Source organism: Macrobrachium nipponense, chromosome 26 (genome assembly GCF_015104395.2).
Source record: "Macrobrachium nipponense isolate FS-2020 chromosome 26, ASM1510439v2, whole genome shotgun sequence".
Taxonomy (NCBI): Eukaryota; Metazoa; Arthropoda; class Malacostraca; order Decapoda; family Palaemonidae; genus Macrobrachium; species Macrobrachium nipponense.
Window position 1 is genome coordinate 34,786,084 of NC_087215.1, and position 20,937 is coordinate 34,807,020.

Below are 20,937 nucleotides of genomic sequence, written 5' to 3' on the forward strand. Positions count from 1 at the left end.
TCCTCACATGCACAAGCATGTCATCCAAAGCACGAGACTTCATTGTGATACTTCAGACTTATTAGTTATGGAAGACCCGATAGCTCATTTGCATGTTGTTAGCACACACCATTTCCATATTTAATTTGACCCATATCTCTTCCAGAGAGAGGTGTTACTTTCAGTGAATTCAGAACTTCTGCTCAGAGACAGTCAGGTTGCATGCTCCCACATGGTAGTCAAGAGGAAGAAGTTTTCTTGTGACCCGGCACTGCCAAAGATTTAATTAATTCTTTGTACATATATTCATTCTGCAACCCTCCTCCCTAGCCAAGTTGGCCTGTGTTATTTTGAATTAATTATGATACTCTTTGGTTTATTGTTCTATTAAACTGTTCAAGTTCCAACTAGTGTATATTACACCTTCAGTAAAGTAATCACTTTTATCATTCTTATTATTATTCATATTTGTTTTTACAGCTGCTCTTATTTGCATTACTATTTCACGGCCTCCTGAGCAGCCCCATAAAAAAGGGAAAAACTTTACATAAATTTTACTTGGACAGTGATCCATGCAAACAGTTCATCTAATGTGCAGCTTAAACAAAATAATACATTACTTTAGTAATTTACAAAGCAAGTCCTATCTCAATACTTCTGATTGGTTAACTTAAAGCAGACAATAACACACACTACAGTAATTTACTGTGTCCAATGGGTTGATACAATGCATTAGGATTTACTAATACTGTATCACATTCTTTGTAGAATATTAAAACAGAGAGAACATATCAAAAAGTAATATAATAAAACCACCTAATTTGCATTGATTTTTAATGAAAAAAAATATTTTTACAATAAAATGAGACTATATATACTTAACGAGTACTTACTTAGCTAAGAATTTCTACTCAACCCTAGCTTAAAATTTGAAAATTAGTGGTAGTGATAGTCTTTTGTTTATGTAGGTGACTAACCCCACCCACCTTCACGGTAAGAGAGGAACAACTTCAGCCAAGATCTCGATTTGTCCATGTGAGGGGACGAGGGCGGACTTCGTCCATAATTATACTGGGTAAGTATTTATAAAAGTGACATTTTTATAATAAAATAGTCTTATAAAACATACTAAGTAATTAAACAGCTATAGTTTCAAACTTGTGCAGCAGCTACAGCAATTTATTTGTTATTGTGTAGGAGACACGGCCCCGCCCACCATCAGGAAGGATAGGTACAACACAGCTGAAATGGTCAATTTGTTTATATCCAATGCCCATCAGAGGGGAGGAGGGAGGGCTTTAATTCTGTAATTACATGGTATGTTCATAAAACTTAGTTCATAACTCCAATAGTATTCAGTAAAAATCAAGAACAGTAAAAATAACTAGTACTAGAAATATGTTTTGTTATACCATAACCTGTTAATAGAGCGGCGCAGATAGATACTGCCTCTTGTTGGTGCTCATCTTAACTGTAGCGACGTGGCTATATAGCTGCTAGACGCCTCTACATGTGGAAGCTATTTAGCACAGGAGTACTACTCTGAATGTTACAAAGCATGCAAAGGTTATGAGTTCCAAGGAGTTATCTGTTGGCCCTCAAAACCATAAAAAATAAGTGTCCTTGCCCTGGCCGCAGTACAGTACATCAACAACCAGACAATTTTGTCTCCTACATCAATTAAAACCCAATACCCATCTGACAATAACAAACTAGACTCATGGGTACCCTAGGCACTTATTACCCCCCAGCACCCCTAAACTCAGCAACCTAATCAAGGCGAAAAATGTTGAATAGAACTTCTATGTTTCCTCCCCCAATACCACACCAGCTAAAGCTCTGATGGACCAATCCATAAAGCTCACCACCTCGTAAAACGTAAAAAGATTCCTCAGCAAGTGATCCATTTCCAAGGCTGAAAACATTACTGTTGCAGAAGTGAACACCGATCTGCAAGCCGAGTCAATAAGACTGGAGAGGTCTCCCTGGGAGGAGGCTGCTACTCACTCCCAAGGACGTAGCTTCTCTAGTTGTGTAAGACCTGTAACTCCTGGATAATAAGCGAGAATGTGGAATGCTAAAGGAAGCCTTCCCTTTACGCCTATTCTCCGAGAGCCAGTTATCAACTTTACTTAACCCTTTAACGCCGATTGGACGTATTAAACGTCGATATAAATTGTCTGTTGGGTGGCGATTGGACGTATATACGATGATATGTTTTTTTTTTAAATTAGCGGAAAAATAGTTATAGGCCTACTAGGCGAAAACTTTTGAATCACGCGCCTTGGGGGATGCTGGGAGCTCACGGATCAAGGCGATGTTTTGTTTACAATCGTTACCCAGGCGCGAAAGCGCAAATTTCTTTCTCCTTGCACTAAAAAGCATCAGCGACACATCTCGGAAATTATTTTGTCACTTTGACATAATTTTTGCACCATTTCATATTATCCGTTACATGGAGTATTATATATGAAAATGTGCGCAATTTCATGTAGATTACAACAAAAAAACAAATCATGGTTGTAGCTTTTATCAGTTTTGAAATATTTTCATATAAATAACGATGTGCCAAAATTTCAACCTTCGGTCAAATTTGACTCTACCGAAATGGTCGAAAAATGCAATTGTAAGCTAAAACTCTTATATTCTAATAATATTCAATCATTTACTTTCATTTTGCAACAAATTGGAAGTCTCTAGCACAATATTTCAATTTATGGTGAATTTATGAAAAAACTTTTTCCTTACGTCTGCGCGGTACATTTTTTCGTCCGATTGTCGTAATGTTTGCACCATTTTAAATTAGCCGTTACATAAAGTTTTATATATGAAAATGTGTGCAATTTCGTGTAGAATGCAACAATAAACAACCCATGGTTGTAGCTTTTATAAGTTTTGAAATATTTTTATATAAATAACGATGTGGCAAAATTTCAACCTTCTGTCAACTTTGACTCGACCGAAATGGTAAAAAAACGCAATTGAAAGCTAAAACTATTACATTCTAGTAATATTCAAATATTTACCTCTATTTTGCAACAAATTGGAAGTCTCTAACACAATATTTCGATTTATGGTGAATTTATGAAATAAACTTTTTCCTTACGTCCGCGCGGTAACTCTTCCGAAAAAATCATTAATTTTTTCGTCCAATTGTAATGTTTGCACTATTTTAAATTAGCCGTTACATAAAGTTATATATGAAAATGTGCGCAATTTCATGTAGAATACAACAAAACAACCCATGGTTGTAGCTTTTATCAGTTTTGAAATATTTTCATATATATAACGATAAATAGAAAAAATTCGTCCTTCGTCAACTTTAACTCAACTGAAATGGTCGAAAACTGCAATTGTAAGCTACAACACTTACAGTCTAGTAATATTCAATCAATTACCTTCATTTTGCAACAAATGGGAAGTCTCTAGCACAATATTTTGATTTATGGTGAATTTTTGAAAACATCTTTTTTTATGGCCGCACATTACGAATTCATGCATCATTTTGTGATAATATTTTCTCTGTGTTGCCTTGATTGTTTTACAATGTGTTATATACCAAAATGATCGCAATTTAGTGTACAATACAACAAAAAAATTAACTCGTTAGCTTTAACGGTTTTGCTCACAGCGCGATTTGTATACAATTATATATGAAATTTTTTTCGCGGTCATATATCCCAATATTTATATATGATAATTATATTTTTTTTCCTTTCTGATGGTTGCATACTAAACTTCAGGCAATGACAGAAAAAGGAGCCAAAAATGAACTCTTAATCTTGAAAACTAAGCGTGCTGTGATTTAAAATAAAAAACCTTTTTTCCGCTTCGGCGCTCACTCGCGAACGCTGCTGGCATACGGGAGACGATTTTTAAAATACCGCTTCGGCGTTTAAGGGTTAATGCCTTCTTTGAAGATGAAGTGAGAACCATCTTAGGGAGTTTATTAGTCCTGACTGGCTGATCACTAATCCTGAATGAGGAAGCAGGAGCCGCTGGGTCGAAGAAATCTGGGACTCTATGCAACAAATATCTAAGCAGGGAAGCATAGGGTGTTGGCACTTCTTCATGACCTAATTCCTCTTCATCCGAAGAAAATAGGGAAAGCAAAGGATCCACAGGGGGAACTGCTGACGAAGTCGAAGCTTTTTGAAGAAGTCCCAGAACATTATCCAATGGCTTCTGAAGAGAACCCAAAGACGGATTTGTCATTGGAGACGGACAGGAAGAAATCAAACGTGACACAGATGATGTCAGGTGCTGAAAGGCAGGTGTCAACATAACAGGAACTGCTGTCTTATGATCCAAAATACCTGATGTTCAGCCTGTGGGCGCTTGGAAGTCACTGGACTCTTGGACATTACCTGGCAGCCAGAAATTCTTGGGTGCTCAGCTCCTACTGGGCGCTCAACCATTGCTAGGCGCTCTGAAATAACTGGGGTCCCAAGCACTTTAGGGTGCTTGACCAAATCTGGGCATTCTTCCACTCTTGGACTCTCAGACATACCTGGGATCTCAGATACAAGTGGGCACTCAAGACGCTAATGAGGACTCGTCAATAAAGGGGCGCTCACTGTCCACAAGACATCCTGAAGAAGTACAAGGGCGCTCCTGAGAAGCGGCATGCTTACGAGAATATCTAGGCACTGTCAAAAGGTGTTCCAGCTGTGGAACGCGTTTGAGACTGCCCAAGTACTACATGAGGGCTTGGGGCTGCATGAAGGTTCTTTCTGCCTTTTGCTAAGTAATGGCAGAGACTGATTCCAAAATGAAGAACACCTTTTCAAAGGGCGTAACTTCTTCGAGAAACACTACTGACGTCCTTTACTAGCACTGCCTTTGCTACAATACCAAAAACTAGATCTAGTGTGACATAGTCAACTAGTTAACAAAGTAAAAATCAGTATGTCTTTTCAGAAAACTAATTCATGAAAAACATGCCCTAAAATCCTGATTAAATAATCAATGCCAAAGGCTACTGTGTTAAAATACTTCACCAAAGTGAAAATATCCCACAACAATCCAAATTCAGCTGTAAATCTCAACATACTGTGTAGTCGTACACAGACAGAAACAAATTGAGCTCTTGGCTGAAGTTGTTTCTCTCTTACTCTGAAAGTGGGTGGGGATAGTCACCAACATGAACAAAAGACTATCGCTACTGCTAATTTTCAAATTTTAAGTTGTCTTCAAGTAGAAACTCTTAGCTAAGTAATTACAGGGTATGTTACTCATATAAAGCCAATCTTTTTATTCCCACTATGCATGAAATTTTATGGAAATATTCAAACTTATAACTACATATACATGTGCAGGTGCATAATGGTGAATAACAATGGGAAGAAAAATTCATGTAACCAATGACAAAACTAATTCCTGATTTGGAAATCATACAAAAAGTACATGGGAACCAGAATAGTGAGGCAGACACCAGAAAATTTATTAATCTAATATTGAACACAGCTTAATGAGTACAATTTTAAAAACCAAAGAAGCTAAAAATATATTCTTTTACATTTGTATCAAGGTTATACTACCATTCACACATATCCACTACAATCAAAATATTCTGGATCTGCCTTGACCTCTAAGAAAGGATCTGCAGATAGTAAAGAGCCATCATCTGTTTTCAGTAAGATCTATCTCCAAATTCTCATCTTTGATTAACAACAATAATGATTTTTCAGCTTCCATTTTCACACGATGTGTGTACAATTCTCAATCCTTGTGAGAATCTGATGTAGTAATTTTCTTCCATTTGAAATATCACCAGCCAAAAACCTAAAATTTTGGCATCTAAATGCACTGTAATATTATGAATTTTCATGAGTAATCTCAAAATATTTAAAATTTTCTAACATTTTTTACATTAGGACTAGAGAATGTCCCTCTCTACAATGATTTCCAATGTGGGCTTTGAGAATTTCCAAATTAGAAAAACTAGTACTTGAACAAAGATCAAGTTCGTATTGTAGTAGTATATACAGTTTGTTTCCGTATTATGAATTCTTGTCTGTTTTGAGATGACTTGAACCAGAAAACTTCTTTGGCATACAGAGGAAGTGACTGGTTTCTATCCTGTATGACTTCTCATGTGTGTTTTGAGATGAATGTGTTGATGAAAACTTTTTTGGCATATAGAGCAAGTATATGGTTTTTCTCCTGTATGAGTTCTCATGTGTGTTTTGAGATTACTTGATTCAGAAAAGCTTTTTTGGCATACCGAGCAAGTGAATGGTTTCTCTCCTGTATGAGTTCTCATGTGTTTTTTGAGAGTATTTTGATGAGAAAAACTTCTCTGACAAACTGCACAAGTATATAGTTTCTCCCCTGTATGAGACCTAATGTGTGTTTTGAGATTACTTTGACGAGAAAAACTTCTTTGACATACCGAGCAAGTATACGGTTTCTCTCCTGTATGAGTTCTCATGTGTATTTTGAGATAACTTTGACGATAAAAACTTCTTTGGCATATAGAGCAACCAAATGGTTCATTTTTTCCGCTTTCCGTGTCAAAACTTGGATGGTCTTCTTCACTCTTTCTATCCTGGTATGTATATTTTACATCAACTTCAATATATTCTGGCTCCCCCTTTACTTCTGTGGAAGAATCTACAAATAAAGATCCATCATCTGTGAAACTGGTATGCTCATCCTCCAAATTGTCAATTCCTTGTTTCATTAAATGACATCTCATGTGTCTATTTAGATTATTTTGACGAGAAAACTTTCTTTGACATACAGAGCAAGTATATGGTTTCTCTCCTGTATGAGTTCTCATGTGTGGTTTGAGGTGACTTTGATGAGAAAAACTTCTTTGACATACAGAGCAAGTAAATGGTTTCTCTCTCATATGAGTTCTCTGGTGTGATTTGAGATCCCTTGCTGCAGAAAAACTTTTGTGACATACTGAGCAAGTGAATGGTTTCTCTCCTGTATGACTTCTCATATGGGATTTCAGGTCACACATATGTGAAAATGTCCTTTGGCATTCAGCACACGTTATTTCCTTCCCTGCTGTGTTGCTTCTCTTTGAAAATATTTCTTTTCTACCCAAATGTCTATTTTCTTCTGCAACAGAGATCTTTTCCCTTTCCACATCAAAACTTAAATGGTCTTCTTCACTCTCTACAGGCTGGCATGTATATTTTACATCAACTTCACCACAATCAATGTAGTCTGGCTCAGCTTTCACTTCTATGGAAGAATCTACAAATAAGGATCCATCAACTGTGATTTCGGTATGTTCATCCTCAAAATCGTCATTTTCTTCTTTGATTAAAGGTAAACCTGAGTTTTCACCTTCCATCTCAAAGGATGCTGAATTTACAGCTTTGAAACAAAGTCTGTTTTAGGTCAATGAATATTCAGTTTCATCCAAGGAAAGCTCTCAATATGAACCAAATATTGCCAAACCTTCATTTAATGAAATTGCTAGAATGAGAGGAAGCACTAAAGTCAACAATTGTCATTTATGTAATCACAAACTTTACACCTCACAGAATAGCAGGTTGTCAACAGGTCTTTTGCAGGTTCAAAATAATCGTAGCTCATTTACAGCCTGCTTTCAATGATACTGCAAATCAAATATGTAATCCTATAAAAAAAAACCTTCACTCCTCACATCACAAAGGAATCAATCTGGCACAGACAAAACAGAAGTGTATCAGTTAAAAATCAAAATGTTTCATAAGACCAACTACACTTCTAAGCATCACAAACTATTTCTAAATTAACAATGTTCTACGGAGGCAGACAAAATAATCAGTCACTAACGCAAACTGTCATAGCATACACACTGATTTAACGTCAAATATTTTCAATATAAAATTTTTTTCTTCAGTATATAAGAAATCCTGCATTAGTACATTGGTAATATGATGTAAATAACAAAAATGCAGCAAAAATCTTTTCAAACTCCCATTCCATTCATCGACGATCTCATGAAACTTCCCTCTGCTTGCGCTACTCTGAAAAAAAAAAAAAAATCAAAAGTAAAAATAGTGTTCCGAGTAGCACTGTCCATAACCAACACAGAATCAGATACGTATTTAGAAAAATGTCTTGTATCATAGAGAGCCTGTTTCAACTCTTAAAACATATGTCCCTTGGGAAAACTACAGGTTTTCAAAGTATAGAAATACCCCGAACTTATGCAAGATTAGGTTCCAGACCCACTTGCGTATGGGGAAATTTCGCGTAAGTTTGGCATGGTCTCTAAAAATGCTAATAAATGCCTGCTTCTAGAATCTGAACACTAAATATGACCATAATCATGCTTCCTAAGTATTAAGCTAACTTTTAAATGAAATTAAAGTTACTGTAATTTGATTTAAAAGTTAGATTGATACATTACCCTTAAAAAAGAAATAACTCGTTGGCGTAAAAATAGTTATACGTAGTAACTACTATGTACATATGCATCCATTTTCATGCTTATACTAACGTTACCCCTTAATTCATGGGATGCCATTTTCTTTTTCCCTCAGAGTGAAAGTAGTTTTCTTTGCGTCACTAAGTAAACTTCATAAGTCTGTTATAACGAAGGTACACAATTCAATAAAATAAAGAAATATGTATGAACATACTGTACGTAATGTTTGCAGAGGGGGGAAGGTAAATTCAATCAATTTAAAATTCTTGTATGTCTAGTGTGAGGGCTAACTAAGAGAGAGAGAGAGAGAGAGAGAGAGAGGTCGAGCGCCTTTTTTACGAGAGAGAGAGAGAGAGAGAGAGAGAGAGAGAAATACCTATTTCATGAGGTAAAACTCTGGAGGGGTATCATCTTTAAAAGCGCAAATGGGATCACATCTTATGAAAGTACATTAACTATATGTGCTGTAATTACTTAACATAGTACATACAGATTGTACCAGCACATTTTTCTGAGGTTAAATTAGTAATTTTCACAGAACGACAACTCTGTTATGTCTCTGATATGTTTTACTAGTTGATCCTGAAGGTGACAAACACTGTATATATTTTGAAAAATATGAATAGCATACACAGAATCTCCATACTGACTTTATCCTTAAAAGCATGAAAACTTATACTAATTGTAGTATACTACTACTTACTTCAGAAATTAAACATTTTCTGAAGGATTATAATCTTTGAAAAGTGCAGTAACTTGTGAATGGGTATTGCATCTTGTAAAACGTACGTACAGTCCGGTCCCGAATTGTGTGTGTTCAAATTGTGCGATTCCCCTTTTATGCGATCGCTAGTTCTCAAAAATCACAAATTCTTGGTAATTTGTATTTTTCCTAGCGATACTTACCTCGAACCATTACAGTGGAGATTCCCAGATGTCGATCCGGGTCCGACCAGAAAAAACTGGTTATACACAGCACCCAGGCCAGGCCTATGCCCTTAGGGGTCGAAGACCACATTATCCTACTGACCTAAAGCCAGTCCTTCTTGCTCAACTCCGAGGTGCCTCCCCTAAGCTTCAGTGGGGCTGGACGGGAAGGTAAATATACCTCCATGTTCGAGGTAAGTATCGCTAGGAAAAATACAAATTACCAAGAATTTGTGATTTGTTCTGATGCGAGTTACTTACCTCGAACCATTACAGTGGAGACTTACTCCTTAGGAGGAGGGCGAAGGTTATGGGAAGAACAGCCCCAAAGCTGCTCCGTTATACTGTGGGTTAGTCCGGGAAGGTTCTAAAGCAAGCCTAGTGCGGGTATAACCAACCCTTGACATGTAAAACTGGGTGTTGTACTGATTACCATACGCACTCCCGCGTATTTCTTACCCGAGTATCCTGGATTCCTCACTTCCTCCGAAAACAGCCCAGGGGGACAAGGACAAGGATCATGTGGGATATGAGGAAGAGTCACACACACACACACACTACATACACACTGGCCCGTCCAACCCAAGAAGGGTGAAGAGGGGCACTAGACCTGTTGCTGGCCTGCCACCACGGGGCCAATCTCAAAGGCATTGAGCGACCTCCTCGTGCAGAGTATTTTAGATAGTGGGCTGTGAAAGTCGACTGCCTATTCCAGACTCCTGCCCTCAGGACCTGGTCCACTGCCATGTTCTTTGAGAACGAAAGGGAAACCCCAATTCCCCTGATGTCATGGGGCCTGGCTCCCTTTGGGGGGGAAAGGCCCCTTTCTCGTAGGCCCTCCTGATGGTTTCTCTCAGCCAGAAGGAGATGGTGTTTTTCGAGGCTGCCTTCTTCACCCTCCCCGTGGTGACGAAGAGGTTTTTTACCTCCGGCCTGAGCCGAGCCATCCTTTCCATGTACTTCCGTACTGCCCTCACTGGATAAAGGAGGAGATCCTTAGGCTGGTCCGATTTAGGGAGGGCAGGGATGGAAAACTTCACGAACCTGAATGAGAGTTCTTTCCACCCCCTCGTGTGGGCCACTACGTACGACAGGCAGTGGAGCTCTACCCACCCTCATCGTGGAGCTAGCAGAAACACCGTCTTGAGGGTCAGCTCCCTATCCAGGATGTCCTTGAGTGGCTCAAAAGGGGGCTTCCTCAGGGCGTCCAAGACTATCGCGACATCCCAGCGGGGAACCAAGCTGGCGCTGGGGGGGACACTTCTGCTCAAAACTCCTTATGAGAAAGGTCAGCGGTTTTGAGTTCCCCAGATCCAACCCGTTCAGGGAGAAGACCTGGCTTAATGCAGCCCTGGCTCCTTTGACCACCGGAATTGACAGGCCCCTGTTCAACCTCAGGTAGATCAAGAATTCTGCGATGTCTGGGATCTTTGCTTGGAGGGGTTCCAGGCCCCTCTTCCTACACCAGGCCCGAAAAATGACATTGTTATGATACAATAAAGTTTCATACATACTTACCTGGCAGATATATACATAGCTATCGACTCCGTCGTCCCGACAGAAATTCAAATTTCGCGGCACTCGCTACAGTAGGTCAGGTGATCTACCGCCCTGCTCTGGGTGGCAGGACTAGGAAACTATTCCCGTTTTCTAATCAGATTCTCTCTTCCACCTGTCTCCTGCGGGGAGGCTGGGTGGGTCTTCAATTGTATATATTCTGCCAGGTAAGTATGTATGAAACTTTATTTGTATCATAACAATGTCATTTTATACATTCAACTTACCTGTCAGATATATACATAGCTGATTGACACCCTTTGGTGGAGGGCAAGAGACAGCTAACTAACTGACTAGACAGGTAAACAACATATGTTGTAGGTATAAATAAACCTTAGTTCCTACCTTCTTAGATGGAAGACTTCGTGGCTACTGCCCCAGGAGTCTGCTTCATCTCGAAGAGCCTTAGCGAAGTAGTTGATCTGTGGCCAAGAGTTCGTCTGTGGATCTGTCGATCGGGGTCTCTTCCCGTACTCGACAGAACCTAACTGGCGTTTGTCAATGGGAGCACATCCGCTTATATGACAACACGCATTACTTTAAGGAGCACACAACCAATCCTGATCACCCGATCCTAACCCGTGTTAATTCTAAGATTGCCCAGAGTTATCCCCAAACTAGCAAACAACCACAAACTCGAAACTCATACATACAAAAATAAAAATTTGTACCCCTCTAATGGTCAGATGTCACTCGATTTTCAAATGAAGCGAAGTGAAGGCCGCTTGTGCGACAACTGACACTCCCATACACCGAAAACCACGAGAAACACATCCGACAAGAGGGTTACGTACACAGTTTAAGGATTGGTGCTTTATCCTTTACCCAGAACCGTCTGTGCTGACACAAACGGACCTAAAGAAAAACATTTCTCGTACGTAACCTCGCAACGTCTTTTAAATAATGGGAGTGCAAACCACGGGAGTTGCATCTCCAATAAGTTGCGTCCAAAATGTTTTTGAGTGACATATTTCTTTGGAACGCCACAGAGGTTGCGATTGCCCTAACTTCGTGGGGCTCTCACTCTTAAAAGATTAAAAGAATCATTCTGAACAATTCTTATGAGCTTCCACAATGACACTTCTAACAAAGAAGGCTAAGGCATTCTTGGACATTGCCTCTCTTGGGGTCTTTTACTGAGCACCAAAGACCTTTTTGCGAACCCCCCAACTGCTTCTTCCTTGTCCAGATAAAATTTTAGAGCTCTAACTGGGCAAAGGGATCTTTCTGCCTCTCTGCCACCAAACCAAACCTAGACAGTCCTTTCACTTCGAAGCTCCTGGGCCAGGGATTCGAAGGGTTTCGTTTTGGCCAGAAAGAGAGACTGAAATGAACAAATTGCAGAGTCTCCTTTGAAGCAACTCTTGATTCAAGGGCGTGCAATTCACGACCCTTTTTTGCCGTTTGCAAGAGACCTGAGAAACAAACACTTTCTAGTAATGTTACGAAAAAAGAGCCGTGTGTAGTGGTTCGAATTCTTCTGAGGATAGAAATTTAAGAACCACATCTAAGTTCCAGCTTGGAACATTAGGTTCAAGTGACTTTGATGTTTCGAAGGAACGAATGAGGTCGTGCAAATCTATCATTCGATAGATTCTAATCCCTTGTTTCTAAAGACTGCTGACATACTCCCTGTACCCTTAATAGTCGGTACCGAGAGATGCGACTTTTGTCTAAGAAACAGAAGGAAATCCGCAATTTCGGTCACAGAGGAACGGTACTGGAAGAGGACAGCTTCTTCGACCTGCACCAGTTTCTGAAAACTTCCCCACTTCGATTGGTACACTCGCCTAGTAGATGATCTGCGGGCTCTAGCAATTGCGCTTGCTGCCTGGCGAGAAAACCCCCCTCTCGCTCTGACAAGTCTTTCGATAGTCGAAAGGCAGTCAGAGCAAGAGCGGGTAGATTTTGAATGGTACTCCCGAATTCTAAGTGGGTTGGGTTGTTTGAGCAGATCTATTCTGTTTGGAAGAGATCTGGGGAAGTCCACCGTCCACTCCATCACCTCTGTGAACCAAATTTGAGCTGGCCAATACGGAGCAATCAGAGTTCTGTTTTGGGGTTTCCATTTCGGATGCCACGAATTTTCTGACTACTTCCCCCAGTATCTTGAACGGGGGAAAAGAAAGCGTAAACGTTCTACTCCCTGACCAGGTTCTAAGGAGGAAGGCGGATCGTTGCATAAGCCCGGGGATCTTCCACCAGGGCACAAAATGTGTCTATCCTTTTGGAGAGGAATGTGGCGAAGAGATCTATTTGAGGCTTCCCCCAAAGGAGCCAAAGGCTCTGACAGACTTCTGAGTGGAGTGTCCATTCTGTGGGAAGGACCTGGAACCTCCTGCTCAATCTGTCCGCTCTCACATTCCTCTCCCCTTGGACAACCTTGTTAGAAGAACTACCTTCCTTTGGTTCGCCCAAATCAAAAGATCTCTTGCTAGCTCGTACAGAGCGAAAGAGTGCGTTCCTCCTTGTTTCTTGACATAAGCCAGAGCTGTCGTATTGTCTGAGTTTATCTGTACGACTTTGCCTCTGACTATGTGTTCGAAGCTCTTTAGCGCCAGGTGAATTGCTAAGAGCTCCTTGCAATTTATGTGCCATGACACCTGTTCTGCCGACCAGGTGCCTGACTTCTTGGATCCCAATGTTGCCCCCCAGCCCGACTCCGAGGCGTCTGAGAACAATGTCAGGCTTGGGTTCCGTACTTGCAGGGACACTCCTTTGTTTTCTTTTAAGGAGTCAACCACCACTTTAAATGATGTCTTATTTCCTCCGAGATTGGAAACGTGTCCGAGAGCTGTCCTGTCTTCCAACTCCAACTTCTTCTCAGGAAGAACTGAACGCGGACGAAGATGCAATTCCTCCTATGAAAGAAAACTGTTCGATGCGAGGAGGAAAGGGTCCCCAGAAGGCTCAGCCATTCCTCGCTGAATGCGTTCCTTTCCCTAGAAAGTTTCGATACTCGGCACAGCCTTTCTTTATTCTCTCTTGAGATGGAAAAACTCGAAAACCCCGAGAATCCATCTGAATCCCCAGATAAACCACGTTCTGGCTGGGGATCATCTGAGACTTCTCGAGGTTCACGATCAATCCCAATGATTTTCTGTCAATTCCAGTGTTGTTGACAGGTCCTCCAAACACTGCTTTCGAGACCTGGCTCTGATGAGCCAGTCGTCCAGGTACAGGGAGACGTTTATCCCTTTCAAATGTAAGTGTCTTGCTACTTTTTCATCACGTCCGTGAAGACTTGAGGAGCCGTGGAAAGGCCGAAACACAGGGCCCTGAACTGATAGATTCTTCCTTCGAACATAAATCGAGGTACTTCCTCGACGAATGGTGGATCGGGATGTGGAAATATCGTCCTGAAGGTCTAGGGACGCCATCCAATCCCCTTGCCGCAGAGCTGCAAGGGACTGAAGCAGACGTTTCCATGCTGACTTCTGTTGTTCCACGAATTTGTTCAGCGCACTTACGTCCAGTACCGGTCTCCACCCCCCCCGAGGCTTTTGCTACAAGAAACAAGCGATTGTAAAACCCCGGGAGCTGCAATCCACACTAGCTCTATTGCTCTTTTGTCCCACATCTGTTCCACCATTTGACGAAGAGTATCCATCAGAAACAGGGTCCCTGTATCTGGCGGATTCATTCCCTCGGTGATGTTGTCAAGGGAGGAATGTCCTTGAATGGGATGCGATAACCCTTCTTGATGATCGACATCGTCCACGGATTCGCTCCTATGTCTTCCCAGGCTTTCGCAAATGAATGTAACCTGGCTCCTACGGGTGTCTGGAGGACAGAACTCTCACTTTCCTTTCTTAAAGGGACGGAAGGAAGACCTGCCCCTCTTTTCGGTTGACTTCCTTCTGGCGATAGATCTAGTTGGAAGACCTCCTCGAAAGGGCTGCTGCTGAGCTGGACGAGCCACTTTCTTTTGTCCTCCACTGGCCACAGGCCTATTCTTCCTTGAGGATTGTCTAAGGAGATCCTGGTGGGGCCTTTTCAGTCAGAGATGCGCAATATCCTTCACCAACTCGAGGGAAAAAGGAAAAAGTTCTGATAGAGGCGCAAACAATAAGCGGCTCTCTGCGAAGGAGAGACGGCCTTCGTGAGGAAAGCACTGTGAACTCCGCCCCTCTTCTTTAAAACTCCTGCACCAAAGAGGGAGCATACCTCAGCCGATCCATCCTGAACAGCCTTATCAATGCAGGTGAGGATGCTATTTAGGGTTTCTGGGTCCAGTTGTTCCTTTTCCTGAGATTTCTTGGCCAGAACCCCAAGGGACCAATCTAAGAAGTTAAAAACTTCTAAAAGTGTGAAAAAGTCCCTTGAGGAGGTGGTCGTTTCCGAAGACCCCCATGTTACCTTCGCTCCATTCAAGGCGTGTCTTCTCGATGAATCCACTAAACTCGAGAAGTCTGACTCAGCTGAAACGGACAGATACAATCCCATATTCTCTCCCGTTTCGTACCAAAACTGCCTCTCCTCCCTGTAAGTTTAGCGGGAGGCATACAAAAGACCGTCCTCCCTAACTCCTTCTTCTTCTTGAACCAGGAGTCAAGAGATTGAAGCGCCCTCCTCATAGATATAGCAGGCTTCATTTTAGGAAAGAGGAAGACTTGTGAGTTTTTCGTGCTCGAGAAACAGAGAGCGTGGAGAAGGAGGAGCGGCTGGCGTTAACGAGTCTCCATATTCCTCCAATAGAAGGACGAAAGAACTTTATAATTAGAAGATCCTTTCCTTCATTTCATCCTCCGAGGCATCTTCTGGGTTCATAGGCTCGGAAGGAGAAGGCTCCCTTCTTTCTTCTGACTCTTCCCTTACTCTCTTTCGAATGTCAGGCTCTTCATACGAGGAATGCGCCTGGTGCACAGCAGGAGTATCTCGCCTGGTAGGAGTAACGTGTTTGGAATACTCCTGGCGCTTGGCAGGCGCAGAGCGCCTCGAATACTCCTGGCTTCTAGTAGGCGCATCTTGTTCAGAATACTCCTGGCGCCTGGGAGGAGTATTAAGTTCCAGAATACTCCTGGCGCCTGGGCCCTGATGGAGTATAAGCTTCGGAATACTCCTGGCGCCTGGGAGGAGTATTAAGTTCAGAATACTCCTGGCGCCTGGGAGGAGTATCGAGTCCGACGACTCCTGGCGCCTGGTGGAGTACGTCGCTCCAAATACTCCTGATCCTTAGAATGCGTCTGATGTTGGTAGGAGTCTCGATTCCGGTAGGCGCTTTCCGTCTCACAAGCGCTCTACTCCTAACAGGATCTTCCTCTTCCGCTAATTCTTGACGCTTGGTTGAAGGTCTTGCATGTTGTACTGCATACTGTGGCTCTTTGCGCCTACTCGGAGCCTGGCTCCTGGTAGGCGCCATACTCTTGACAGGAGTAACTTCCTTTCTTACTTCTCTCCTGTCTACCGCATTGCTCCCCCCAGAGATGGCCGCTTGTGCGACAACTCCCCTGAAGGGTGCGTTGCGCCCGACAGGAGATTGATATTTGGATCTTTTAATAGGAAGCCTATCATCCTTCTTACGCGTAGGCTCCTTATATAGAGTTCCTACTAACGAGGCTAATTGCTCTTGCATATTCATCAATATTTTCCTGGTTGAGGAATCTTTCGAATCAGGCGAGGGAGATCTGGAAGGCGCTTTAGGATCCCTTCCAGACCCCGAGTCTGAATGTATTCTCGCCTTCTTTATTACCGAAGGCGCTCCTTCTTCAGAGAAGCGCTCGGGACTAGAATTGAGCTCATGCTCCTTCATACTCCTCTTCAAAGGACGGGAAAGTTTCGACTCCTTCCATCCTCTTCTCGGAGAAGGCGAACTAGACGACGAAAAGCACTCTCGAAGGACGCTTTTCCTATAGCGGTCCTTGGCAGTATGTGATACGATCGATTCTGCCGAAGGGGACGCCTGATCGTTGGGGATTCTCCACAACCCCCGTACGGCTTTCGACATTCCTTCTCCTCCGGGCCAGGGAGCTTGGAAGAGTCTAGGCCTGGGAGCGTCGCAGAGACGACCAGACGCCCCTCCACTACTGGGGACACTAATATCACTAGCGAAACCACATTCACCTTCCTTACCTTCCAATGCTGCGAACTTTTTCCTGCATTTTCTGAAGGGAAGCTCTAAGTTCCGCTATTTCCGAAGCAGAACTAGAGGGATTAGTAATTTGTGAACGGGCTGAAACAGAATGAGCATGATTATCAGAGGAAGAAGCTACAGAACTAGATAGTAAATCATGAGAAGTAGACATTCTGCGGGTTTTATAAGCCGCTTTCCTCTCCCTATCTTTCTCTAACTTCTTCAAGTAAGAAGTTAGATTCTTCCACTCTTGTTGCACTCAATTTTCTCACACTCGTTACACGTATTCTCAATCGAGCATTCCACCATTCTACACCCACTACAAGTAGTATGAGGATCTACCGAAGCTTTCGAATCCTCACCTACAGCCCTCATTCACACACACTCTGAAACTAACACTAGAGTCAGACATATTCACGAATCCAAAACCAAGTCCAAAAAACAGTCCCACGATAGCGAATGCCAAACAACGATCCAAGTAGTCACCAAATATCAGCGAGAGATGATCAAAAGCTTTGCGAAAAACGAATTCTAGTCAGGAGGAAGTAGCAACAATGTTGATACCGCGCCGGCGACAGAGAGAATCTGATTAGAAAAACGGGAATAGTTCCTAGTCCTGCCACCCAGAGCAGGGCGGTAGATCACCTGACCTACCTGTAGCGAGTGCCGCGAAATTTGAATTTCTGTCGGGGGACGACGGAGTCGATAGCTATGTATATATCTGACAGGTAAGTTGAATGTATGAAACCTTCCATTTTGCCTGGTAGATGTTAGAGGAGGACTCCCGGACATGTGAGAGGCCACCCTCACCGAGAACCCTCTCCTGTTCAACAGCCGCTTGATAGTCTCCAGCCGAGAAGGGAGAGGGCTGAAATGTTCCTGTGGAACCTCTCGAAGTGGGGCTGCCTTAACAGGTCTGGCCTGGGGGGCAGCTCCCAAGGCAGGTAGAAAGGCAACTATAGAAGGGGGATCCGGAACCCACTCCCTGCCGGACCACCAAGGGGCCACCACGTCAGGGCCGCCCTTTCACCTTCATCAGATGGTTGAGGACCTGCCTCGAGGACTCCGAAGGGAGGGAACGCATACATGTCCAGGCCGTCCCACGAATGCTGGAATGCATCCTCCCAAAACACGGCTGGGTCTGGCACCGAAGCAGCGTACACCGCAGTTTGGCGTTTAGCCTTGTTGCAAACAGGTTCCAGGGATGGGGACCCCCACTTCCCTATTAGTTCTCTGCTACCTCGGGGTGTAGGGACCATTCGGATCCCACCACCTGACCCCGTCTGCTGAGGCCGTCGGCAATTACGTTCTTCTTGACGGGAATGAACCTTGCCGTCAAGGAGGTCCCGAGGGCTTCGGCTCGGCTCAAAGATCTCCTCTGTCAATCCGCAGAGATCCCGTGATCTCAGGCCCCCCTGCTTCTTGACGTAGCCGACCACCGTGGCGACTCACACACACACACACAAGCTCTCTTTTGCAACTGTACAACTTAGGTGAGATGCTACCTGTCCCTCTCGGGGAGTTGAGTGAGCTACACTTATATAGCAGTCAATGTCCTGAAGTTACAAAGAAGTGAATGTGGTTTGTCATGAACACACTCCTGTCCTTAGTACCTGAGGAACCAACAAGTTCTTCTTGGATGTGAGGGATGGACCAATGCCCCTAACCTCATGAGCTCCTGCCTGGAACATACTCCTGTCTGCCTAGTCAGACACGGAGTACGTCCGCTTGATTGCCTTGAAAAGCCAGAGAGAAATAGTGTTCCCTCTGTGTTCATGGACACCTCTTTCGTTGACTTCAAGCCCAGTAGGCACTACTAACAAAGACCTGAGCAGTTAAGTCCTCTTAACCCTTTAACGCCGAAGGGGTATAATAAAAATTGTTATAACAAAAATCGTCTCTCGTATGCCGGGGGGTCTCGGAGTGAGCGCCGCCCAAGCAGAAATTTTTTTTTTTTTTTCAAAAAATCACAGTGCGCTTAGTTTTCAAGATTAAGAGTTCATTTTTGGCTCCTTTTTTTGTCATTGCCTGAAGTTTAGTATGCAATCATCAGAAATGAAAATAAATATTATCATATATAAATAATGCGATATATGATAGCGCGAAAACAAAATTTCATATATAATTGTATTCAAATCACGCTGTGAGCAAAACGGTTAAAGCTAATGAGTTAATTTTTTTTCATTGTATTGTACACTAAATTGCGATCATTTTGGTATATACCACACTGTAAACGATCAAAGCAACACAGAGAAAATATTATCACAAAATGATGCATGAATTCGTAATGCGCGCGGACGTAAAAAAATGACAATTGTCCAAAATTGCATTTTTCCTAACTATACAAACCTGAGGTTCCTTTTACAATAGGAAGGTACTAGCGGCAGCTGGATAGGTCGTAAGCTTTCGAACAAGGGGTTCGGTAGTTAACTGCTTGTCGACAGGCGCGCATGCGCGCGCGACTGGGAGGTAAACAATCACTTTTGCTTTGGCCCAAGCAAAAACAAACTGCAGAGTGAGGGGTGGCATGAGGTGGGGCTATGTGTAAAAGGACCTCAGGTTTGTATAGTTAGGAAAAATGCAATTTTGGACAAATTGTCATTTGTTCCGACACGGCATACAAACCTTCGGTCCTTTTACAATAGGAAGACTCACTTCTTGGTGGGTGGAATCTGAGTCTTTTGTGAACATACTGGTGTTCGCCCAACCTTGGAAGCCTCCCTGGTCGTAAGAGCGAGGGAGGGATCCAAGCCTCTGTCCGATTGATCGGGGTGTGCACCGCAGGATCAATGGTCAGACCTCTGGACCGAGGTACTAAGAGAGGCAAGCGTATCTCTTCGTCCAGTACCGCAATGTAAGAACTTGTTCCTGTACAGGAGCAAAGATAAAGTCATGGTTTTGACTCTTGTAGGCATCCACTTCCCCCCCTTGTAGAAGGAAGTGGTGGATATTCTGCTCCTATCCCTAGTGAAAGGGATAGGATGGGGCTCTGTCATATAGCTCACCGGCATCTCGTCCTTATCCAGCAGGGTGATGACCGTATCCCTCTACCCACAGGTAGAGTGGTAGAAAAAGATAGAAAGAGAAGCCAGTCACTTTCTCATTTACTATCTATTCATACAGTCACACCAGGACTCGATGCTGTTCAGCCTGCTAGGGTCTGGGTTAGCTAGACGACGTGTTGAGCAGCCACCACGGGTCCTAAGGAAACCGATCCAAGGACCTGTGGGCAATATCCAAAAGGTATAAGGAAGGTGCCGGTGGTCTGGTTGTACCAGACCCCTGCCTTCCATACCTCGCCACGGAGAAGTTCTTACGAACGCCAACGAGGGGCCAATACTTCTGACTTCGTGAGCTCTCGGACGGGACGTACGGATGTCGTCACTACCATCAGCCTCATACGCCCTCCTTGATGACCTCACGCAGCCAGGACGAAAGAGTGTTCTTTGATACTTCTTTCTTGGTGACCCCGGTGCTAACGAACCGAGGCGTCGACACTCAGGCCGAGGTGTCGAGTTCTCTTCAGATAGCGCCGTAGCGTCCTCCCAGGACAAAGCAGCATCTCATCCGCATCATTATCGGCATGAAGTTCAGTACTCTCTTCGCCGATGCCAGGTCCAGCAAGAAGAGGGGCTTGTGAGTGGCCCTGGGTGGGCAAGACCTTTCGAAGCTCCTTCCTAAGTAAGGAGATCTCGAACGAGTTCGAGATGTCCAATCCCGTCAGTTTCAGGACGAGCGTCAAGGCGGCTCTGTATCCTTTGACTGTGGGAACTGAGAGGAGCTTCTCTCGGCGAAGAAAAACGAGGAAATCCGCTACCTGCTGAAGAGTGGCTCGAGAGGAGATAGGCCCCGTCTACGACACCAACCACAGAAGACGGCCGACTTCCCCTGGTTACATAGCTGCAGAGGACTGACGGACGTTTCCAGCCATCTCTGTTTCTGCGCTAAAACGAAAAAAAAAGCCTCTCGTTTGCAAGAGATGGTGGATAACAGCCAGCCGTGAAGACGTAGGGACTGGACTGCT

At 43.2% G+C, this 20,937-nt stretch overlaps 1 protein-coding gene across 1 annotated transcript in view; it reads right to left on the bottom strand.

The window, feature by feature from the left end:
- Positions 1–680: 680 nt before the first annotated feature.
- LOC135200178 (zinc finger protein 84-like) overlaps positions 681–20,937 on the bottom strand; it is a 39,924-nt gene continuing 19,667 nt past the window's right edge. The window contains exon 2 of the mRNA XM_064228541.1: positions 681–7,952. Coding sequence (XP_064084611.1) covers positions 6,056–7,291 — 1,236 coding nt within the window. The 5' untranslated portion in view covers positions 7,292–7,952 and the 3' untranslated portion in view covers positions 681–6,055. The remainder of the gene's footprint in view (positions 7,953–20,937) is intronic.